At 41.2% G+C, this 25,998-nt stretch overlaps 1 protein-coding gene across 1 annotated transcript in view; it reads left to right on the top strand.

Moving 5' to 3' along the window:
* zbtb33 (zinc finger and BTB domain containing 33) overlaps positions 1 to 25,137 on the top strand; it is a 41,123-nt gene extending 15,986 nt beyond the window's left edge. Inside the window, exons 2-3 of the mRNA XM_043705075.2 lie at positions 18,694 to 18,736; positions 21,035 to 25,137. Coding sequence (XP_043561010.2) covers positions 21,037 to 22,887 — 1,851 coding nt within the window. The 5' untranslated portion in view covers positions 18,694 to 18,736; positions 21,035 to 21,036 and the 3' untranslated portion in view covers positions 22,888 to 25,137. The remainder of the gene's footprint in view (positions 1 to 18,693; positions 18,737 to 21,034) is intronic.
* Positions 25,138 to 25,998: the final 861 nt, after the last annotated feature.

The raw sequence follows: 25,998 nt of genomic DNA on the forward strand, positions 1-25,998 counted from the left end.
TGAATTAAATATTTGAACATGAACTCCATCATGTTGATATTGTACAGCTCATTAAAAGCTATTTAATCTGATTATTTAGGGGGTGCACAGTTGCTCGCCCAATTCATTAATATTCCATATCTCCTGTAAGAACCTTGCAGAAAAATGGGTTTCTAGTTATTGCAAGTTCTTATTGTTATGATGCCACACTGATGTTACCATTGGACAAGTCAGATTTCTGAATTAAATCTGACTTGATTGATCTTTTTCTTAGGTTACAGTCTTCCTCTGAAAATAAGCACATAAGGCTGCAGATTTGGTTTTAACAATAAAATAGAAGTTTACTACACTTAAAAGAAATAAAAATAAAAGTAACCAAACAAAGCTATATGAATGTAAAGCAGTTTGAAAGGTTTTAAAATACGTGGTAAAATAAAATTCTATCTGCTGCCCAGTGACATAATTTACACACATATCCAGAGAAATTCCTTTCCTTACAAATCTTTATATTTGACTTAATTAATTCTCAGTTCTGGTCCTGTGAACTATGAGGCCTTTTCTCTGACCACTCCTATAACTGAGATCCTAGACCACCTCAGTCTTTCAATAATCTGCATAGTTCCAACCAAACAGTCCAGGTCTGGAAGTTTCACAAACTACCCTCTTTCACTGCTCTGAACATCCCCTTTTGTGGGAGATGCTATACTTGCTTCTGACCTCAGTCAGGTCTTTTCCTGTTCAAAACCTTTTGAACGAAATTAAAAGATAAACTTGCTTGACCCAGCTTCCACTAAGCTAATGGTTTAATGCTAATTTGGTCATAAACCCCCATAGTATGAGCAAACATTCATTAACACCTCAGGAAGTGGATACAGGTATAAAATCATGTTTCGAACATCGTTTATTTTTACACCCCTTTTCATAGGAATAAACAACACCCAGAAATCACTAATTTAAAATCAATACAGTTAAACTTTTTGTGATTATCAGTATGATTTGTTTTTAATCACACTATGCAAAAGATGGTGGTCTGTGGGCAAGTGGATTAACAATGAATGGATTGGATTAGTTGCCATTGGATTGCTGCTGACTGCAAAATTGTTTGTGTCATTGTTACTGTCACATCTCTGTTGACTTTCGCATGGTTAAATGACTGTCTCTGGAGTGTTTTTAGCCTGAAGTTTGAAGCGAGGAATTTTGAAATATATTGGTTTGTTTAAAGGCCAGAAAAATATAGCTTTGGAATTGGCATATTTGAAACAGGACTGTTCACTGATTCAGTTATCCTGTTTTTGTGGATTTTGGTAGAGGAGTTTTTTATTTGTGATGTTGAGGATTTACTGATATAGATGAGGAAATTATTATTATTGTGGGACAATAGTGTATTCTTGAGCATTGATACAAAGGACTGATGGTGAAAAGAATAAATTGAAAGACACTTCAAATTCCAAGACATAATTGATAGATAAAAGTCTGCCATCCCAAAGTTGTTAATTAAGAAATCTCATGTAAATACAGGTCATTCTCCTCTAACGGGTGTTTTGTTAACACAAATTCACTATAATACGATTGACGAATGGAGGCACTGTTTCTAAAGTGTGATTTTTGTATAACACGGGTTGCACAAAAACGCAACCATCGCGTTATAGAAGAACTAACTATAGGACAGTTATTCCAATAATTACATACTTTCTTAAGCATCTATTAAAGAATATAGGAAGTATCTTTCCATTTACATACTAAGTCCAAAAGTAGGAGAGAGAACTGTGCGCTTTGGTTGGCTGTGGAATCCCTCTGGATCTTTAGCCATCTGGTGGCTTTCTACTAGTATTAGGACCCTGTCTGCCAAAAGCATTTCCCATCGTCATGGTACACACCATAGCTTCTGCCAGTGCAACAGTCCCAGGATTGCCATGTTAGAGGGGTGACTACAGAATAGATGAGTTTGTTGGGAGTAGAGATCTCGTGAGGTGAGATTCATAGGGAAAAGAGGGCAAGGTGGGTAGCACTCAGTGGGCATCTCTCTTCCCTGTGTCAAAAATCTCAGAGGTTTCACAGATCCCTACACCAACAACCACTGACAGCCTGCCTGCCCTAGTTAACCAGTCATGTCGGCTGACTTCTTTTTATGTCTTGCTTCAAGTTGAGATCATTGCAGCCCAGGTCGGAATCGGCCCTGAAATGGTCATTAATTGACTAACAGGCGTAAGGATGAAGGGCTTATGCCTGAAATGTCGACTCTCCTGCTCCTCGGATGCTGCCTAACCTACTGTGCTTTTCCAGTGCCACACATTTTGATGCTGATCTCCAGCATCTGCACTCTTCACTTTCTCCTAACTAAGGGTCTCAGTTTGCAGTTGAGCTCGGATGTTCTTACCCAGAACTAAATTCTGGTGGAGATGGGTGCGTAGCAGTCTTCTGGTTTGCAATCATCCTGGCTAATTAAAATTCCTTCCTGATGCCATGTCCTCTGGTTCTGGGACCAGAAGATTCCATGCTGAACATTATTGTCTTATGATTTTTGATCATGTTTGGTTCTAGCCATTATTTCTTGGTTTGAATCCCTCATCACAAATCTGAGCTGATACTTCAGTATTCGCCAAGTTGTTGCTCTTTGAATGCGGCATTAAACTGAACTGCCTGTTCAGTTAAATATTAAATATTCCATGGAATTGGAAGAAAAGTAGGTAGACTTCTTAGTGTCCTGATCAATGGTTTCTCCCTCTGAAGGTAGTAATTCAATTAATTGTTGATTGCAAAAAAAATTGGTTGTGGATTTATTTACTTACATGCTTAGTCATAATTCATTGAATGTGAAATGTTTTGACAACATATGGTAACTGATATGGTAATATCATTGGATATAGTAATATATTAAATAAATCCAAATCATCTTTTGAGTGTATATGTATCCACATGTGTAACTGCTGTTCAGACTCAAATCATTTGCATGTAATCTAAGCTTTGTTGATTATGCTTTGGAAGATTCAAACTACTGTTCAAACACCATAATGAGTATTGGGGCAATCTGTCTTGTGTGAACCTCCATTAAGAGGCAAATGATACGAATTCAAATGTAACCATTTGGAAACTTTACGGCTGGATTCAGGCTGGGCAAATGTGAGTCATCTTGTTTTCTAAGATTAGTGATTTATCATTCGAAAGATGGGATGGCATGGGAAACATGAGATGTAATAGTATGGAAGAGATAGAATTACATGCAAGGGATGGATCAGATGATGAAGTTGCTTAAGTTAAATTTGACTGTCTCTGCTAGTTGCATAATGATGATTGGACTAAGTCTGAAAGTGGGAGAGCTCTTGAGTAGGAAACCAACAGCCTAATGAAGTGAGAAAGCCCGTTAGTTCTTCCAGCAGTCAGGCAGCTGATTGGGCGGCAGCTCCATGCCAATGAGAGGCCAACAGCTCCAGAATTTGGAAGATTGAAGGCAGAGGCTGTGGCTATTGTGGGACAACGTTTTCTGAACTCTCAGGACAAAGGCTCACCAAGGGGAAAAGAAAGTGCTGGGCTCACGGGGGTAGGGGGTACAGTTGAATTAGAAGTGAGGCTGGGGATTGGTTCTCAGTTGTCAGTCTCTGCTGTAAGTAGAATTCAGTGCAGATTGAGAGGGCACAAATGCGCACATGCGCACACACATTTCCAACAAAAAGCACTCACTGGCATTACCAGTAGTGAACTCTCCCTTTGTTGACATCATGGAGGTTACCTTTGATGAGAAACTGAACTGAACCAATTATATAAATACTGACTGCAAGTGCAGGTTAGAAGATTGGCATCCAGCAGCAAGTAACTTCCATTATTATTTCTGTGAGCCTAATCATCATCAACAAGGCATGTGTCAGGGGTGTCTTGAATGAGTACAACTCTGATCACACTCAACACTATTCAGTACAAGAGTCCGCTTGTTTGGCACTCCAGCTACCAGTTGAACATTCGCTCTGTCCATCACTGATGCACAGTTGCAGCTCTATGCAACATCTACAAGCTATACTTTAGCTTCTTGCCACGGCTGCTTTGACAGGACTGGTGGTGAGGGAGCGGCGGTGAAGGAGGCACAGGACCTCCATGCCCTCGGCAGAGTGGGAGGGGGAGTTGAAATGTTGGGGCACAGGGCGGTGTGGTTGATGGTGTGAGTGTCCCAGAGATGTTCCCTAAAGCACTCTGCTAGGAGGCGCCCAGTCTCCCCAATGTAGAGGAGATAGCATCGGGAGCAACGGATACAATAAATGATATTAGTGGATGTGCAAGTAAAACTTTGGATGTGGAAGGCTCCTTTAGGGCCTTGGATAGAGGTGAGGGAGGAGGTGTGGGTGCAGGTTTTACAGTTCCTGCGGTGGCAGGGGAAGGTGCCAGGATGGGAGGGTGGGTTGTAGGGGGGGCGTGGACCTGACCAGGTAGTCACGGAGGGAACGGTCTTTGCGGAAGGTGGAAAGGGGTGGGGAGGGAAATATATTCCTGGTGGTAGGGTCTTTTTGGAGGTGGCGGAAATGTCGGCGGATGATTTGGTTTATGCGAAGGTTGGTAGGGTGGAAGGTGAGCACCAGGGGCGTTCAGTCCTTGTTACGGTTTGTGGTGAAACGGTTAAAAATTATGTCCCAATACATGTGTGAATCTAACCGGAATGGAGGTGTTGCTTAGTCCCGTGTGAATCTTATTACACACCTCCCCGTGTGAATCTTCTTATCTGTATGTAACCAGAATGGAATGTGTTTTTTAGCCTTGCTCTGCTGTTCACATGAATGTTTATATCTGGAAAAGAGTATATCAGCTGGAAAAGTCTCCAGTTCGGTGAGTCTGCTCCGGGGTTACGTTTAACCGCCGAGCGTGGGTTGTTGGCAACCGCTCTACGAGAACTGACGGCTCCCAGTTCCGGTAACATGTAGAGTGAGTATAAGCCAGACCCGTTGGTTGTGGCGACGCTGCGGGGAATAAAATGCTCATATTCTAGCAGACTCGCCTCTTGGTCGTTTGTTCTGTGTCAGACTACTCTCCTACGAACCTGACCTTGAGAATTTTTTAAAACACGGTTGGAGGGGTGGGATCTGAGGGCGGAGGTGCGGGATGTGGACGAGATGCGTTGGAGGGCCACCTCCTCCAAGACACCACCCACGCCCTCCACCTCCTCCAAGACTTCCGTTTCCCTGGCCCTAACGCCTCATCTTCACCATGGATATCCAATCCCTCTACACCTCCATCCGCCATGACCAGGGCCACCGAGCCCTCCGTTTTTCCTCTCCAGACGTCCCCAACAGTACCCTTCCACCGACACTCTTATTCGTTTGGCCGAACTGGTCCTCACCTTCGAATTTCTCCTTCGAATCCTCCCACTTCCTCCAGACGAAAGGGGTAGCCATGGGCACATGTATGGGCCCCAGCTATGCCTGTCTCTTTGTTGGCTACGTAGAACAGTTGATCTTCCGTAATTACACCGGCATCAGTCCCCACCTCTTCCTCTGCTACATTGATGACTGCATTGGCGCCACCTCGTGCTCCCGCGAGAAGGTTGAGCAATTCATCAACTTCGCCAACACACTCTACCCTGACCTTAAATTTACCTGGACCATCTCTGACACCTCCCTCCCCTTCCTGGACCTCTCCATCTCCAATAATGACGATCAACTTAACACTGACATTTTTTACAAACCCACCGACTCCCACAGCTACCTGGATTACATCTCTTCCCACCCTACCACTTGCAAAAATGCCATCCCGTATTCCCAATTCTTCCGCCTCCGCCGTATCTGCTCCCAGGAGGACCAGTTCCATCACAGAACACACCAGATGGCCTCCTTCTTTAGAGACCGCAATTTCTCTTCCCATGTGGTTAAAGATGCCCTTCAACGCTCTTCCAGCACCACTAATCCAGAATGCCTTTTTAGTATTTGGTGTGTTGCAGTTGGGAAATTAGATAAATAAATAGAGGGGATTCTTGGGTGATAGAAATCTGCTATAAACTCCATTGGGCAAATTTCACTGATTTATTTTAGTAGAGGAGATGCGTAGGGTCAAGGAGGAAGATGTGCATACCTAGGATCTGAAAAGTGGCGAAGGTGAAACTGTCAACAAGTGAAACCGTGCGTTAGATTACATGTCTCTGTGATTAGACTGATGTGAAGGTTTGCGGTCTTGACTCCACCTTCTGCCATTTAGAACATTGTGCTTTAGGACTCCGATGTTTTATGTCTGAATCTTTGAAAAGTAAATCATTTCATTTGTGATGAGGTAATATGTTACAAAGGTTGTGCCATAAAATGGTAATCCCTAATCACTCGCAGTTGGGTTGCCAAGGTGAGGCATTGAGAGAAATCAAAAACAGCGATGGAGTTAATCCAGGATGTTTGCCCATCTCTTACCCCACCATTTGTCTTTATGATTGAATAATTTACAAAATAAATTGGATTGTCATTGTTTTCTCAGTTAATTTTTCAGTGAAGCTTTGATCTTGATGCTTATAATAATACTTCAAACTCCCTGCCCTCAACCACATTCCCCATCCCCCCAACCACTCCACAACTGCGTTTAATTTTTTAAAAATCACTGCAGCATAGCAAATATAGTTCTGTTAAACAAAAGCATAAATCTTGTGTTCAGCTTTCAGTCAGAACGACCTACTTCTTCATTGTTGGCAGTCATGGCTGAAAATTCTTGACTATTTTCTGGCCAGTTGAATCAAATTATTAACATATAGTAATAAAGAACATGAGTCAGAACCACAGAAACGATGTGTTTCAGCCAAACCCCTTGCCAGTCCACAAGTATCCAGGCAACAGGCCATGAAGGAGTCTTATTACAATGAAGACAAAACAGATCTCATTCTTTTGTATTGAAAAACTAAAATTAATAGTCATGATGTTTTGTATTGACTAGGATGTATGTATTTTCATGTCAGATATCATTTATAGTCACTTTCCAGACTTTTTAATGTGACTCAGCTGAGATCTCAGTCTCACTCATTACAAATGACTGAGGTCCTATTTCGTTAAGATTTGGCAGCATCTTTCAAAATGGTGAGCAGCTCTTTGTTTTAATGAAGAAAAAGTGGGTTTTGGTATATTCTTTAACTCTTTCATTTACTCCACTGCATTGCCAAAAATAGAGCGTAAGTATACTTTCTGCCGTCTGCCTGATGACCAATGCCCATCTCGATGAGTCACAGCAAGATATCACACTGAACCTAATCAAGTTTCTTCTTCACAGTGGAGCTAGTGTGTTTGTGGTTAGGAATGGCTCTCAAACCTGAAATACTAATGCCATCCGTAGGCCCTTTCCAGCTTTGGCTGGAATCAACGTAGCATTATATTCCCAAGGCTCAATACCATATGAGGTGGTGGCTTTAAATATTGAATGTTTTTTTCAGATTTCTATCTCTGATGTGAAATATGTAAAATGCCACACCTTTATTGCTGGCATTTCAAAGCACTCCTGACTGGTCTCCCATCTTTCACCCTGTATAAACTTTAGCTCGTATTAAACTTTTGAGGGGCTGCAGAAAATATTTACAAAGATGCTGGGGCTGGAGGGTTTGAATTATCGGGAGAGACTGAATAGGCTCGGGCTTTTATCCCTGGAGCAGCGGAGGCTGAGGGGCAACATTAAAGAGGTGCATAAAATCATGAGGGGCATGGATAGGGTGAATAACATGGTCTTTTTCCTTGGATGAGGGAGTCCAAAACCAGAGGGACATAGGTTTAAGGTGAGAGAGGAAAGATTTGAGAAGGACCTGAGGGGTAACTTTTTCGTGCAGAGGATGGTCTGCATATGGAATCAACTGCCAGAGGAAGTGGTGGAGGCTGGTACAATTACAGCATTTTAAAAGGCATCTGGATGGGTATATGAATAGGAAGGATTTAGAAGGATATGGGCCAAATGCTGGCAAATGGGATGAGGTCAGATTGGGATGTCTGGACAGTGTCGATGAGTTGGACTGAAGGGCCTGTTTCTGTGCTGTATGATTCTATGACTCTGTAAGCTGTCTGCCAACTTCATGTTCCACTTACCAACATCTTTGTGCTCACGGGCCTACATTTGCACTTAGATCAGCAACACCTTAAATTTATTCTCATACTTGTGTTCAAATTCCTTCATGGGTTTGCTACACCCTATTTTGTAACCTACCTTGGCCCCAAAGCCCTACAAGAACTGTGTTCCTCTAATACTTTTGGACTGTCTTGGTTTCCTTTGCTTCATTATTTAAAAAGGTTGTGCCCTTTCTCCATCTTTCTTGAAGACTCCTTTTAAACCTACCTCTGACCAAGCTGTTGGTCACGTCCAACTAGCTCATTATGTGACTCAATATAATTTGTTTCTGATAACACTATTATGGGATACTTTACTGGATGGAGAATGCTATGTAAATTCAAGTTTTGTTGTTTATTAGATCAACCACTGTTGCTAACTCTGTTGCTCTGATTAGCCTGTCTTAAGTGATTCCATTATTACTAGCTTTTACTCAATAAAAAACATGTTAACTGGCAACTTTCAGTGGCTAGTTGCAGGAGGGGATTTGTACTTAACGGATCAATGAAGGCACTTTATTCATTTCCTTAAGTGCTGTAAGGAAGGCACCACAGAGTGCTAAATCATTTGAAAATGGTCAGTATTTTGAGATGGTAATGATGACAAAACTCTCATTGTTCACCTTCATTCCTGCATTGAAACTAACAGCAACTTCATGTTACCACACAAACACAGAATGACCAAAAACTCCAGAAGTTGAGATCTCCTTGGAATACAATCCCTAAGCAAACATTGATTTAACACTTTTGTACTGTTAGTTTTGCAATTAAAAAAAAACTCTTGATAAAGTTGTCACTTGTTAAATAAGCTGAAAGCAAGTTTTTAATAGAAAAATAATGTCATAAGTACTGCTAAGCACCTTCACTGACAATCTTAAAGCTAATTTTATACTTGCAACTGTCACATTTCTGCAATGTGAAAATAAATCTCCACATTCTACTTTTCAAAAATAGCTTTGTTTATATTGATATTTATTTTAATCTTTTACACAATCATTTATTTTGTGATTAGCAAAGAGATTGTATGCTGTCTGCAATAATATTTTAATGTAATTGGCTGCATATTTTGCTTGCTGATGCATGCTTAGAGATCCTTTGATTTGGCACCAGTTTTAGACTGTTATCGGGAAAGAAGAAAATCACACCAGAGAGATCATGAGATTTTTGGGCTTTTGCCTTGAGGTCAATGATGAACATTATTACTTCACTGCTGACCAGAAATTCGTTTCCAGTCATGGAGGTCTACAGCACAGAGAAAAACTCTTCAGCTCACCAAGTCTGCACTGATCATGTACAACCACCTAACTATTCTAATTCCAATTTCCAGCGCTTGGCCCATAGCCTTGAATGCCTTGGTACCATTAGAGCACAACTGAATAGTTCTTAAATGTTATGAGAATTTCTGCCTCTACCACTCTTACAGGCAGAGTTCAGATGCTTATCACCCTCTGGATGAGAAAAAGTTCCTCCTATCCCTCTAATACACCTGCCCCTTACCTTAAAGCTATGTCCCCAGGTCATTGACCCATCCACCAAAGGGAAAAGTTTCTTCCTGTCCACCGTTTGTTCCTCATAATTTTATACATCTCAATCATGTCCCCCCTCAGTCTCCTCTGCTCCAAGGAAAACAAAACCATTCTATCCAATCTCTCTTCATAGCTAAAACTCTCCAACCCAAACAGCATTCTTGGTATTATTTGATTAATCAGCTCAATAATATTTTCTAAGTAAGTGAAGGTATCTCATAACACAGTAGCCTCAGTGCAGAAATGAACAGCCTAAAGTATTTTTGCCAGGTTATAAAAATTGTAAAACAAAAAATTTTTGCTTCTCCGGATCCATTTTTGCAAGTAGTGGCAATGATGAATCAGATTACATGAGCCAAACTGGTTCGAGTGTTGGCATTGTGGACAGGTAGCCCAAGGCCTGAAGGCTAGGTCTGAAATCAAAATGGGCAATCTTTAAGCAGCCAGGCCCAATGGACTTTCATGATAGGCCGAGCACAAAGTATTCGCACAAGATAAAGGCAAACTAGGATAAGCTGGACTTGCCCTGGAAAATGAGACTGGTTTGTGTATTGGAGTAAGGTAAGCAAATTCACTGGTGCCCTGGGTTCCTGTCATGACCACATATGGAGAAGGGGAAAGTACCCTTGACATATTGGGATCCCATTGGCTGCCACGACTTTGACCTGGAAGATGATTGGCTGAGGGCCAGAGAATTTTCTGGAAGAATGTAGCAGGGAAGACTAAGAAGCTATTCCTTCAATGAATTGTGACAAAGACTTAACGTTGCAATTGGTAGAGTAATTAATTTAAAAATTCGGAATTTTGTTGCTGAAGAACAGGGATATTCAATGGTACAGAGAACATCAGACGGAGAATTCACTACAAGAGTATACAGGAAAGCCACACACACAGACCAAGTCCTAAACTATGAAAGTAACCACCCCAACACACACAAACGAAGCTGCATCAGGACACTATTCAAAAGAGCCACAACACACTGCAGTACACCAGGACTGCAAAAAGAAGAAGAGGAACACCTATACAAGGTATTCGCCAAAAACGGATACCCGTGCAACTTCATCAGCAGATGCCTAAGAGAAAGACCACGGAACGAGGACATACCACAACCAAAAGGACTAGCCACACTACCATACATCAGGAGCATCTCGGAACTGACTGCCAGACTACTGCAACCCCTAGGACTCATAACGGCACACAAACCAACAGCCACGCTCAGACAACAACTCACCAGAACGAAGGACCCGATACCCAACATGAGCAAGACGAATGTAGTGTACAAAATACCATGCAAGGACTGCACTAAACACTATATAGGACAAACAGGAAGACAGCTAACAATCCGCATACATGAACATCAACTAGCCACGAAACAACACGACCAGCTATCCTTAGTAGCCACACACACAGACAACAAGCAACATGAATTCGATTGGGACAACACTACTATCATAGGGCAAGCCAGACAGAGAACAGCCAGGGAATTCCTAGAGGCATGGCATTCATCCACAAACTCCATCAACAAACACGTCGACCTGGACCCAATATACCAACCACTACAGCGGACAGCTGAAACTGACAACCGGAAGCGGCAGGGACAGACCACTATAAACACCGGAGGAAACATCAAAGAAGCGCTTCGCAGGAGGCTCCCAAGCACTGATGATGTCGCCTAGCCAGGGGACGAAACGTTTGCAACAAAAACTTCCAGCTCGGCGAACAGAACCACAACAACGAGCACCCGAGCTACAAATCTTCGCACAAACTTTGAATATTCAATTATATTTAGATAATATATATATTTAAATAGTAATCAGTCATACAACCCCTGTTGTAACTTCAGTGTATGTTGTGAATAAAATTGTGTTGAATTGTAAGTTAAGTACCTTTCTGTTTGTCTCAAGTTTAGCACCAGGTATGGTCAAGTAACCAGGGGCCCAAAATTGGGCATTCTAAATCAGCCCACAGCTGGAAGAATCAGGCATGACAGAAAATTGGCCAACTAAACAGCAGCTACCAGATATCGGCTACAGAGAACAGCAGAAACCAAGGTCAGAAGTTCAGGGGATCCAGCTACAACCAGCCCGAATATTGTGTTTTGGAGAAGTTTCAATCAGACTTCTGGCACCTTGACTTCCAGCCAGCACCTGTGGATGTGCACTTTACACCATCCTGGCATGGCAACAGTGGAGGGTGTTGGCATGACCAATTGGACGCTTTGAAGCTCTGTTCATGCCTCTATTTGGCCAAAGGACACAAAATATATGGGAAAGTCCGGTGTAAGGGCAATACAAACATACGTTAGAAGTCATCCTTTCAGTAAAGGCTTGGGGCAAGACTCATGGCAGAAGACCATGCAGCAACCCAAAAAGATCCAAGAGAAAATCTATCCTGACCTGTGAGACCCACCTTTGTAGAAGAGAGCCAGCCCTACATCAGAGAGAAGATTATTGTGGGTAATATTCTTTCTCAGGCAGGTAGAGCAAGAAGACAGGAAATATTGTGGGAATTTGAGACATTCTCACATGGTGTTTTTCATAAGGAGTATTTAGTTAATAAAATCAAGTTGAACCACAAACTGAATTCTGTTTTGCTTTGACCACCTCTGCGTCAAGAGAGCTTGGATAAAGGGTTTTTAATACATAAACTAGTTGAACTGTCCAAAGCATGGACAATATGAGTAAAACAAATTTACGTCAAAACTGGTCAAAGTGACAAAGCGTAGACAACAGCTTTGATGGAAAGAACATTTATTTTATATCATTTTCACCTGTTAAAACTAACTGGAAATTTGTATGAGGAGTGAGGGGCATACTAGAGGCTGTCTGAGAGGCACAAATGGTACAACCCAGTTGTTTTAAGGTAGGCTTTAAACCAATTGATTAAAAAAGATGGATTTACCCCACAAATTTTGAGGGTATCACATAGAGGTGGTGTTGTTGGCGGAGTACAGAAAGTTGCCTATAAGTCCAAGGTTAGAAATTCCTCACTCATTAGTTTTGGTTAAGCTTTTATGTCAAGTGCATTATTTTCACAAATTCATTAATCCATGCATTGAGGAAAAAATGTTGAAATTCCTTCCTTTTGCTATTGTTAGCGCAGTAGTTAACACTTGCATGTCAAATTCTTCTGTGCAATGTTCAGAGAAAACATTTAGAAAGTACTGAATAATTTAAGTACAATACTGCACACAGGAATTGGACATAATTACATTAACCGCTGTAGTAAAAATACCATGTGGAGGAATTTCAAAGCTGTTGTTTCATTTCTTCAATTCTTAACTGCTAGTTATTCTCTTTGTTAAGGTAACTGGACTACAGCTCACCACCACCTTCTCAAGGGCAACTAGAGATGGGCAGCAAGTGCTAATTCAGCTAGCGATGCCCATGTCAAATAAGTGAATTTAAAAAACCAAAAAAACCGCAGCTTCTGGTTATTTTGTTGATGAAAGTCAATGTGCAACAGATTTGTTTTAATCCAGTGTTTTCAAGTCCTATACCTTGCATTGCCAAATCTTCATGTTTTGCTTTTAACTGTGTGATATAACGATTTTGAATTTGTACTGAAATGGCTACTGATACTTACTAGTTCCAGGCATTTTTTGTTTGTTTTGTGAATTTAGTTACATGCTTTATATTTTTAATTTGGTACATTGTAGCCTAAACTGAAAAGGGAATTTTGATTCAAAATTCCCAATGTTACTAATTATGTAGTGTATAGAATTTGATTTTATATAGGAATACATTGATGGCACATGGCAAGATGTATTGCCTGGTATTCTACAGAGCCAGAAAAGTTGGATTTGATCCTGATCCTATTGGGTTAGGTGGTTTCAACCAGAGCAATGCTGTTGTTGACAATGAGGGGAAAATGTTTAGATTAGATTAGATTAGATTAGATTAGATTAGATTAGATTAGATTAGATTACTTACAGTGTGAAAACAGGCCCTTCGGCCCAACAAGTCCACGCCGACCTGCCAAAGCGCAACCCATCCAGCCCCATTCCCCTACACTTACCCCTCCACCATTCTCATTCATGCAGTGCTCCTGCCATTAGAACTGAAAGTGGAAAATGTATGTAAATTTTGAATGAGGGTGTAACTGGGGTTGGTGTGATACTGTCTTTTCATGTCTTATAGTAAGCAGTCACAATTGAGGTTCACCGAGAAAATGGCCACTTGATGTTGAGAGTGGCTGTGTATGTGTTCTGCCATACTGAGGCTTCCGTAAATAATGAACATTTGTACAATGTTATTTGCTGCCTATGAAAACATACCTCAGTAAACAGTTGAGCCCTTCAAATATAAGGAGTGGAGAGGAAAATCAAAGCAGTTTATATTACTCTTTAAGCTCTATATGTGCTCTGTGGTGAAAGGGTTAAAATTGTGTCCCAATACATGTGTGAATCTAACCGAAAATGGAAGGTGTCGCTTAGTCCCGTGTGAATCTTATTACACACCTTCCCGTGTGAATCTTCTTATCTGTATGTGACCAGAATGGAATGTGTTTTTCAGCCTTGCTCTGCTGTTCACATGAATGTTTAGATCTCGAAAAGAGTATATCAGCTGGAAAAGTCTCCAGTTCGGTAGAGTCTGCTCCGGGGTTGCGTTTAACCGCCGAGCGTGGGTTGTTGGCAACCGCTCTACGAGAACTGACGGCTCCCAGTTCCGGTAACACGTAGAGTGAGTATAAACCAGACCCGTTGTAAGTACGAGACCTGGTTGTGGCGACGCTGCGGGGAATAAAACACTTATATTCTAGCAGACTCGCCTCTTGGCTGTTTGTTCTGTGTCAGACTACTTTCCTGCGAGCCTGGTCCTTGACCTTGAGAATTTTTCAAAACATTTTGGCATAGTCGGCAGGATCAATCGCAATTGAGGAAAGATTTTGATACAGAACAATGTTTTGGAAAAAGGCTAAGAAACCAGAGGAACAAACTGTGGAGGTCCCGACCGTCCCGGGATGGCATGGACCGTGGCATGGCGTGGCAGTTTGTTTGAGAAATGGTGGGGGGCGACCGGAGAACTGGGAGGCCGAGGGCGTAGGAACCCCAGGGTCGCTGCTGTCCACCCTTGAGAGGATCCCAGTCCTGCCGAAGAACCCCTTGCCTGGGGTACAGCGGAGGATGTGGGCCTGTGCGGCGGCTTGTAGACAACAGTCAGACAAGCGCCAAAAAGCTGAAGCAGAATTAGCCCTCCTGAAACATGAGCAGGGACTCAGTTCGGGAGATGCCTCTATGTTGAGGCAGGAAATTATGAAGTTAAAAGCTGAATTGACAGCATTAACTGAACTAGCAGGACGAACTATTATGTATCTGTCTGCTAAGAAACGGAAAGAGAAAAGGAAGGTCCCTCGAACCCCGGACCCAGTACAAGTACGGGCGTTTGTAGCCCAGTTAAATAACGGGGATCGGTGGGATATCGATCATTGGGATGGGAACATTTGGGGAGATTCAGATGATCAGTACGAAGAGGACCTACCCGTACTCCAAGCTAAACCAGTGGTTAGGAGAAAGCAGGTTCAGAGACGTCTCCCAGTGCAACGGGAGGTAATGTTAGATGAGGAAGGAAACCCTATACGGAATGAACAAGGGGAGGCAATTATGCATGAATTACCGCGGGCTCAGCCTCCTGCAGAATTCTCTGAATTAACGGAAGATTTCACTACCGATGAGGTGCTGTTTATCACCCAGAAAACCCGACGTAACCCTGGGGAGCCGTTAGAGCTATGGCTAATTCGGCTCCTCGAGGAAGGGGGGCAACAAGTGCAGGTAGACTATCAGGATGCTCCCAAGTTTGGTGGATTAGCAAAGGATGCTGCCATAGACCTGGGGTACCGCAGACAAGCCAAGGATATGGTAATAGATCGCAGTATGGGGACCTTATTTGGGATGTATGCCAGGGCAGTGGCCGAACAGTATCCCTTCCCGTCCGATTGGCCCCCCTTGGAAGGAACTTGGACAACAATTAAGGAAGGGGTTCAGAGGCTAACCCGTTTGTGTGTGCGGGATGCCCTGTTGCTGGGAGTGCTGGACGAGGTAGATAACACAAATGTTAGTAGACAGACTAGAGACCACCTAGTGAAGACTGCCCCCCCCCATTATAAACCACTGTTATTAACCATAATGTTGAGTGGACGGGGAGAAACCCTAGGAGATGCCCGTAGTATGATGAGGGAGATGGGTGGTTTGGGGGATTGGGGACCCACAACCCGTGCTTCTCAGGGGGGCACGGAGGGGCGTCGCCCTGAGGCTCGGGCAGGGGGAAAAGTAAACCCTAATCAAGGAAGTAACCAAGGCCCCTCACGGCGTGCTTTGTGGCAAGCTTTGATACGGGCGCAGGTCCCAGCATCGGAGATTGATGGCCTACCTACACGGAATTAAAAGACTTATGCAGACGAAAGGGACTGAAGGTGTCCCGGGTAGAGACGGAGTCCCGACCCACTATGGAAGACCTAGTGGAATTACTAACACAAAAATGTCAGACACGGGGTCCGGTTGTTAATGAGCCTCGAAGGGGTAGAACTTCCACTTCCCAGCGGTGGGAATCCTCGGAGGACGAGGAGGAGGAGGAGGTACGGCCTCCCCTCCGAGAGTGTTATAAAGTGGATAGGCGTGGCCGGAAACCTAGTAAGAAAGGCAAGAACAAAGAAGGGCGAGGCAAACGTCTTTACCCAGTGCTGTCTGGGGAAGATGAATGGGAGGAACAATAGGAATCGGGCCAAGCCCCAAGGGTTTGCCCACGAACGAGCCAATGGTCAGCAGACGACATTCGACCTCATGTATCATTGACTATCTATTGGCGCAAATCCGTCCAAACCGTTATGGCTCTAGTGGACACAGGGGCGGAGGCCACCTTAATCTATGGGACGCCCCATAAGTTTAAAGGAACCCCAGTCACGCTGGTTGGGCTGGGAGGTAATCTGATTGAAGGAAAAACAGTACAATTGCCCCTAAAGATAGGTACAATGCCCATTAAAACTTATTCAATTATCTAACACGGGACAGGCCACCTCACAAGGACTACATACTATTGGACGGTGGATGCCATCCGTAATGATGACTCAAGGAGAGACAGCTGAAATAATGATACGATCTCTGCAATGGGAACTGGATGTCTGGGGTGCCACTCAGGAACTGTTTGAGAACATTACGGCTCAGTTAAATTGGACTGCCTGTCATATTCAAATGTTGCATGCTCAAATACAGAAAGAACGCTTTTTGCGTGTGGTAACATCCCCCAATGTACAAGCGTGGAGGGGAATATGGAATGTATCTGAGAAATTGTGGATGATAACCCATCCAGAACGAACATGGTGTAACGCAACTATGTGTAACGGATACTTTGTTACCATGAATGTAACCCACACTGTTACGGTCTGTCGATATTATGTATTACCAGTGATTACATCTTCTGGATATTATTTTCTGAAGACAAGGGGACAGTGGTTTAGCCCAGATACCAATATTACCTATGATCTGTCCGCTTGTGAACAGACTGATCAGGGGAAAACTTGCCTACTGATGGACAGGTATCGGGACCCTTGCTTGACTAAGGGAACGGCCCTGTGCGAATGGACTGTTGAAACTCCAAGGGACATGATGTGGCAGATTGGGCCACACACGCTCTGTGTGGCTACCAATAATCCACATCCTATGCTTCCCTCAGCACCGTTCTCTGGATGCCTCTCAAATGTCTATCAGTGGCACTGGCAGAATCAGACCTGTTGACCACTTATAGCAGTGCTCGCCACTTTACCAAGGTGCAGTGGAAAGTGCTGATGAATCCTTGGAACATTTCCCTGGATCGGTTTAAGCGAGCATTGGACCGATCCGAGGAGCTTAAGCAGATATTACGAAAGCATCAGACCAATGTCACCAAGGTTACGGTGTCTACCTTTATACATGGACAGGAGGTAGTACATGCTGCCCGTGTAGTGGACGTGGAGTCAGCTCATCATTGGTGGGACATATTGAGTGGTATGTCCTCCACTGCGGGGACATTCCTGTTCCCACCCTTGTCGATCCTGGTAGCGGTCCTGGTGATTTTAACATGCTGTAATGTCCTGACTTGCTTGTATATTTGGCGTGTACGTAGGCGCTTGTTAGAAAGAATACATATGGGCATAATGTAACACATGTATTGGGCCAGGCAGTGGAATGTGGTGTGTCCCAATACATGTGTGCTCATAATGTAACACATGTATTGGGCCAAGATTATGTCCCAATACATGTGTGAATCATAATGTAACACATGTATTGGGCCAAGCAGTGGAATGTGGTGAAAGGGTTAAAATTGTGTCCCAATACATGTGTGAATCTAACCGAAAATGGAGGTGTCGCTTAGTCCCGTGTGAATCTTATTACACACCTTCCCGTGTGAATCTTCTTATCTGTATGTGACCAGAATGGAATGTGTTTTTCAGCCTTGCTCTGCTGTTCACATGAATGTTTAGATCTCGAAAAGAGTATATCAGCTGGAAAAGTCTCCAGTTCGGTAGAGTCTGCTCCGGGGTTGCGTTTAACCGCCGAGCGTGGGTTGTTGGCAACCGCTCTACGAGAACTGACGGCTCCCAGTTCCGGTAACACGTAGAGTGAGTATAAACCAGACCCGTTGTAAGTACGAGACCTGGTTGTGGCGACGCTGCGGGGAATAAAACACTTATATTCTAGCAGACTCGCCTCTTGGCTGTTTGTTCTGTGTCAGACTACTTTCCTGCGAGCCTGGTCCTTGACCTTGAGAATTTTTCAAAACATGCTCTCAGCCTTTGAGCTTCAGTTCTGAAGCAGAGGGACAGTGAAATAACTATGATATTTAGTTGTTCAGATATTGCTTGGAACCATGAAGGTCATAGAAGTACAAGAATATACATAAACCTAGGGCAGAAATCAATATTAATATGGTTAGTAAGATGTGAAAGGCTTGCAAAAATTGGAACTGAAATGTGAAAATATTTTTGGCATAATAAAAATAGTGTATTTTTGTAATGTGTTTCACATTGCAAATAAGTTGAAGGCGAATAAACTTGACTGCATCGATCTTCAGACAGCTAGTCAATGATAGCATGTTTTTTGTTTTAAATGCTGTCTGGATTTTTATTATTTTCTAGAAGCTTTCATTTAAAACTAAAATTATATGTTTTTGGTTTTGCAGATCATTGCAAAGAAATCGTGACCTTTGAAAATAATTAATAAAGGTAAACGTAGAACTTAAGAAATATTTACTAAAGTAATATTATCATTCATTTACATGAATAGAAATTATACACAGCACAAAATTTTAGCTAGTTTTCTCGATAATACCTTTAATTATATAATAAACACTGAAAGTGCTGGTGCAACACAGCAGGTTTGGTGGCATCTGTGGAGAGTGAAAGGGGAGTTAATGTTTCAAGCCCAATAACTCAGTCAAAACATTTGACTCTTTCATTGAACTCAGTTGCTCTCTCCATAGATGTTGCCAGACTTGCTGAGTTTCTCCAGCACTTCCTGTTTTTTGATTTCAGATCTCCAGTTTAAGTGATGATTTAAGTGATCCATATTTGATTTTAAGTCTTGCTTCCAGTGTGCCTCATCTTGAAATCATACATAAAATCAGTCCTCAAAAGTGGCATTTGTGCATTTTAAAAAATTGATTTGTGAGATGTGATCATCACTGGTCAAGCCAGCATCCCTAATTGCCCAGAGGGCAGTTAAGAGTCAACCACATTGCTGTTGGTCTGGAGTCACATTTCCCCAGGGCCCCAGAACATTATCTGGGTCTCTGTTTTAATAGTCTAGCAATAATACCACTAGGCCATTGCCTCCCCGTGTGAATAATGATTAGCTAAAATAAAGACCTAGTAAAATTATTATCTAATTTATTAAACATGAATGAATTAAAAATAGTTAAATTCAGTTGTTAAGTATGAATGAAGAGCACTCAGCAGCAGAAAACTGAGCAATCAAATGCTCAATATTTTCCCAAACCCAGTTATCCCGAACTACGAAGAGGCAGAATCTAACAAAATAAATTTATGACCTAGGGGTCAGACATTCAAAACTGAAATGAGGAGGACGTTCTTCTCTCAGGGTAACAAATCTGTGGAATTCTTTACTGCGAAGGCTGTTGAGGCTGGATCTTTAAGTATATTCAGGGCTGAGATATACAGACTTTTAATCAGTAAGAGAATTGAGGGTTCCGAGGAGAAAGCAGGAAAGTGGATTTGAGAGTTATCAGATCAGCCATGATCTTGTTGAATGGCAGAGCAGACTGGATGGGTAGACCAGCCTACTTCTTTCTGCTCCTGTGTCTTATGGTCCTATCACCTTAGTTTGAGCTGTTCTCTTGATTTTTCATTTAATTGAAATATGTTAATATACGTAACACAAGAAGCCCATGAACAATTAAACTAAATGTGAAAAAGAATCTTGTACTCCTTGTACATCACTAGAAAATATTTTCTGGTACAAGGTTACTCTTTAATTCAGAGCTCTCAGCAGTTATCTAGAACTGGAATTATTGAACTTGGCTCTGTGGCTGGTGTTTTGTTTCTGTTAACTTGCGACAGTTAGGATCCATCCAATCTTCAATTTGGCTCCACTGCTTATGTAGATTCCTGTGTTCCGTTGAACCAAACAACTTTTCATTTTAGTGACTGATTCAGTGCTGAAGAGAAGATGAACAACAAGTTGGCAGAGGCCACTTGATGGAGCTCAGGGACCAGAAGAAGGGGTCTAGCTGCTATATAAATGAACTGAAACAGGCCTGGCCTACTTTTATTTTGTTTGCACATGGGATTTGGGAGTCAGTGTCTGGGTTAGCATTTCTTGTCTTTTCCTATTACCTTCTCTAAAGCATGAACTGCGTAACCCCCAAACCAAGAATTTCCTGTGTCCTATATTAATGTTACTTTGCTGAAAGTACAGCTTGGTCTACCTACCCATTTCAAATACTGAGGTGGCCACCAAGCATTGAGAATATCACTGGAGAAACAACTTAAAAGCTGTTTTAGCTAAAGTTAAAGTGGGAGATTGGAAGAGTCCTTGCCAAATTTCATTGCCCAAGTTTTAACAAAACAAAATGTATGCTGTAAGAGCTCTCTTCAGGTGAATTATTTTAAATTAATTTCTTAACTCCAAAATCATTTAGATTTAATTGTGAAAAAATATTACTGCATGGATTTGTTGTAAATCTTTATTCTGCAGTGTTTCTGTGGGATTATACACTGTACTCAAAATTATATGTGATGTGTTATAAATTGGATTCAGTCACATTCAGTATAGTAGAGAGATGCATCAAGTCTTTACTGTTTCATAGAATTAAATAAAATAAATACTACTGTTTTTAACTAAAACTGTAGCAATGATCAGTGTTCTTAGGGAATCTGATAAGTCATTGCTGTTGGTGTAATTGTAAGATGTTTGGAGTAATTTTTCTTTTTACTTAACAAGATTTGATCATCTAGCCAGCTGGCTTTCTCTCATTGGAAATGTTATCTTTATTTTTGATCTAGTTATGGAGAGCAAAAAACTTATTAGTGCAACGGACATTCATCATTCAGGAACATTGTTGCAGTCTCTAAATGAGCAGCGTGCCCGAGGACTATTCTGTGATATTACTATAATCGTGGAAGATCGCAAATTTCGTGCACATAAGAATGTCTTGTCATCAGCCAGTAGCTACTTCCGTCAACTTTTCACTCTCGATGTCACTAGCAACATATATGGACAAGTCCTTGAATTGAACTTTGTCAGAGCAGAAGTATTTGCAGAAGTCCTGAATTTTATCTACAGCTCCAAATTGGTGCGTGTAAATGCTGAACTTGTGAGTGAGTTAATTCAGTCTGGGCAGGCCCTGGGGCTAAAGTTCCTTGCTGACTTAGGGGAATCTCTTTCAAAGTTAAAACCAGTAGCACCTGCTACAGACAGTGCAACTTCTATGACAGATTCCAAGAGTGACACTTCACAGAAAAATGCTGCTGATCCAGCAGCAGAACCTGAATGCTTGATTGTGCATGTAGAAGAAGGAGGTCTGGGACCACGAATAACTGATGCTTTCTCTTTGTCTAGTGAAGAGTTTAGGGATTCTAAAGGTAACGGTAAAGACTTGGCCAGCGGTGAAGACTCAGAAGATAACGATGATGTCATTTTCTGCAGTGAAATTGCACCACCTAAACAATCTTCCAAAGTAGCTACTAACAATTTATTGCAAACAAATATTATTCCCAATATATCAGTGAGTTCTGACAACTTAGTTCAAACAAAACAAGTTACTCTGTTGCCAGAGGCATCCTTGAAAGTTGGTGATTTTAAGGTCAAAAGCTCAGACACTGGCACAGGAAGCGGGCAGAACACTGTAATTAACCAGCAAAGCACGAAGATTCTAGATACAAAGTATATTCAAGATGGTAAACAGCCTGTAACCATAGTTAAAACAGCTGCCATTGATACTTTGTCCAAAGGTTGCAGAGTCTATGCAAATATTGACACAAACCCCAACACTTATCATATTGTGGTACCAAACAAAGATGACTTAACCAGCCGTGAACCCAAACAAATAAAGGAACCGAGATCCCCTGAAAAAAAGTTACTGCTAATTGGAGACAAGGTATCTGGTGATGAAGGCCAGTCAAGTATTCAAATCATGCCTGAAAATTCTGCTAATCATATAAATAACTCAAGACCTGTATTCATTAATGATCAGCACTTTCCAGATGCAAAACGAATGAAAAGGGAACAAGATCATTACGAGTTAATTGTGGATGGACGAGTCTTTTATGTTTGTATTGTTTGTAAGCGATCATATGCCTGCCTGACTAGCCTGAGAAGGCACTTCAATGTTCATTCCTGGGAGAAGAAATACCCTTGCCATTACTGTGAGAAAGTGTTCCCTCTGGCAGAATATCGTACTAAGCATGAAATTCTCCACACTGGTGAACGGCGATACCAGTGCTTAACCTGTGGCGAAACCTTCATCAACTACCAGGTGATGGCATCACACATAAGGTCAGTCCATAGCAAAAAGACCGGCAAGAGTGCAGCTGAGGATGAGACTGTCTCCGATTCCAAACTTTACCGCTTACTGCCGTGCAAAACCTTACAGATTAGGCAGTATGGATTCTTGACTGCAAGTGAATCAGGTCCCATGGCTGACATTAATGAAGATGGAATTGTATATCATGTTGATGATGATGATGATGTTACAGTAACTCCACAGCAGACTCCCCAGACCATAGGAAGCAACAAGTCAACAAGTTGGGATGATATTTTTCCTCAGGAAGGCACTCCTGTTTATAGGTACAATTCCTTAGATGGCAATTCCGAATTAGAGTTTGTCATACCAGAGTCCTTCAGAGAACTGGCATAAATTAATTCAAACTATGATGGAACTGAACATAGTAAGAAAGTGGACTGTGATACCTGCTAAACAGTTGACAGACGGCCATTGGTGATATTAATGTACTAACAGACCAGGTTGTGTTTCAGGCAAACAAAAGATTCAGTGGCTGGACCATTGTATAGGTAACTTGCAGTCTTTTTTTACTGTTAAATGTAATGATGTCAGTGTAGTATACATCATGATTATTAAACAGAATCTAGTCATGGTTTTGAACTAAAATCCAGTTTCTATAGGAGCTTCATTGGAGGTGGCCAGAAGCCAGCGGACATTTATATCTGATGTATAGTATTGAAAGAGTTTTCAATTTCTTTTGCTGATCAAACAGCCTTTACCCAGATGTTTATTTTTTACATACTTCTGGTCAGAAACTGAATTTGTGAAATTTTGTGTATTAGCACTTTTCATTTTACATTATAGGGCTGGAATAAAAGGCTGCTGTTGATTTCTTTTTCTGGTGAATCCACAAAAAATCATCTTCCTAAAGTAGCAAATCACTTTACCCTCCAATATTTATCAATCTTTAATTAATCACTATGTCCTCCTTCCTAAAGTGACACCTCACTGTCTTTAAGACATGAAGCCTAGAGGGTCACTGGAGAGCAATCAAAAGTACTGGAGAGTGTCATGCTTAATTTTGGTAGCAATGCCATTAAACAAAGCTTCACAATGGTAGAAAGCTTAGTTCTAGCCTTTATCGATATAGTGATGGACAGGTGTAAATGCTGCTGTAAGTAGCTCTGTCACGAACACCACAAAATGGAAGAGTAACGATAGGAGGTTCACATCCTCATTAAACAACCATAGTTCAATCCCAAAAGATTGTTTTCATTTGATTCCATGATCATTCATCTTGCAGTTTTAATCACTCTTTTACAACTTTATCGTAATAATGTATACATTTGATTTTTAAAACATGTGCCTAACTAAACTAGATTAAATAAATATAGAATCAATGATGGGACGAGATGTGTTAGAAAAAAACTAATCTAACGTGCGAGAGTGGTGCTTAGTCCATAATACAAGGTGACTTATTTTGGATGACGCAATACCAAGCTGACTCCTCACTGGCCATTGTCTTGTTATTTGTTATATTGATTATATCTATCGAGGTAGATGCTAATGCAGTACTTTGGGATGAAAGCTTTTAAATCTAGCAGTTCGAAAAATGAACGGTTATTTACAATATTTACAATGCCTGGCTTACCTGAGATATGCATGTTAAGTGATATTTTCTTGCCAGTTTTCAATTTCTCAAATATTTTTCTCATTTGTTTTTCTACTGTGAAATGGGTAGTCGGTATGATTTTAAAGAGCAATATCTAGCTTTCCATCTTCATAGTGGAATAGCTCCATAATTGTATTTTTAATAAATGCTTAGGGACTTAATTTATCATTTTATAGCTCCAATGATTGTACTGCTAAAGTAATTTTTGGGCTCATAGCCATTCAGAAGGCTTTATTAATCAGGTGGTTGATGCAGTTTAAGATGCCTTTTCACCCAAAATGATTTTAAGATTTTTAAATTGAAATCGTCCCAACTGAGAAAAAACTGAAAATGTTTTGTTAGCTTAAATGCCGCAGCTGTGGTTTACATCATTAACCCGGTCTATCATTACCGTGGTATACATTGTTAAAAACAAAATGATTATGCTATCATGTCAAGTACCGTATGCTTACAATATTGGAAATGTGTTTCGTAGCAAACTCCTGTTTAGTACCTATGCAGGTGTAAACTCTTAGCAAAATGATTTTTTTGTAAATGCACCACTGTATGGATCAACTGTACATATGCTTCACTTTGAGAAGAAAATTGGTCCTTCAAGTAAGTCTTCAAAATTGTAGAAAAGTAATAAAAAAGGAATAGCCTATCATTTTGTTTGTAACAGTTTTGCATGCATAGATTAGAACAAAACTGCAGAATAGCAAATCTTTTTACAATTGCATTACAGTAATTTTTTTCTAATTATCTGCAGATTGGAAAAATTATGTTGGTCTGTTTAATACTGTTACGTCCTATTGTGCAAGCAAGATTAATGCTTTTGTACCAGTGAAAATAATAAAACTACTAAAATGTACATAGAGTTGTAACAAAGCTTCTTCCTTAGTATAGGTTATTATTGTCACTTTTCTAGTTTCTTTAAGTTTGAGCCTTAGAATGTAAGTTTATTTATTGTATTTGCTCTCTTTTAATGATAAAAATAAAACTTACAGAATGTGTTCACTTGTATCTGTCCATACTGTATATGTTTTGTTTGATCAGGTTACTAATTACCAACAAAATATGGAATCCCTTGGCATTCTCCAAAAGGTGTACCTTTTATATTGGACTTGAAATTTCTCTGAAAATGCGGTAAAATGTACTTTTGCTTAAAAAAAGTAAGTTTACAGGTTTTGTGTCTAAAATGTTCTCCCCTTTTCTGAAGGGCTATGCAACTGTTGGGACAAGATTCCATGGATAGTTGCTAAAACTCTGCCTCTTCGTTAAATGGTATTGCCAAGAGTTAGCATGCCTTTTTTAAAAAAATCATTAATGGATTGTGAGTGTTTCTGGCAAGGTCAGAATTCATTTCTCATCCCTAATTGTCCTTGAGAAGGTGATGGTGAGCACTTTCTTTATCCTCTGTAATCTATGTGTTATAGATATAGTTCCAAGTTAAAATGTTGTGCGATTTGGAGGGAAACTTGCAATTAGTAATGTTCTTTTGCAGCCACTTGTTCCTCTAGGCAATAGCTGTAAGGGCTTGAAAGGTGCTGTGGAAGAACCCTTGACACCTTGTAGATGGGACGCAATTCAAGCCTGCTACCCCATTGATGGAAGGGTAAATGTTCAATGTGGTGAATGGGATGCCAGGAAAATGGAGAATATTCCATCACACTTTCTACTTGTTCCTTTCAGATAATGCAAAGACTTTAGGGAGTCAGAAGATTCAGCAAGCCCAATGAATGTCAACAGGCTGTTTGTTCATGCATTTCAAACTTCATCCAAACCACATACTTACAAAGAAGAAAAAGGATTCACAAAGCTCAACCAGAACTGAAAGAATATACTTATCAGAAAGATGAACATCTTGGGGCATT

This window comes from Chiloscyllium plagiosum, unplaced genomic scaffold (assembly GCF_037043375.1).
Source record: "Chiloscyllium plagiosum isolate Xiang-an unplaced genomic scaffold, Cpla_swu_hap1 HiC_scaffold_11, whole genome shotgun sequence".
In the NCBI taxonomy this organism is placed as follows: Eukaryota; Metazoa; Chordata; class Chondrichthyes; order Orectolobiformes; family Hemiscylliidae; genus Chiloscyllium; species Chiloscyllium plagiosum.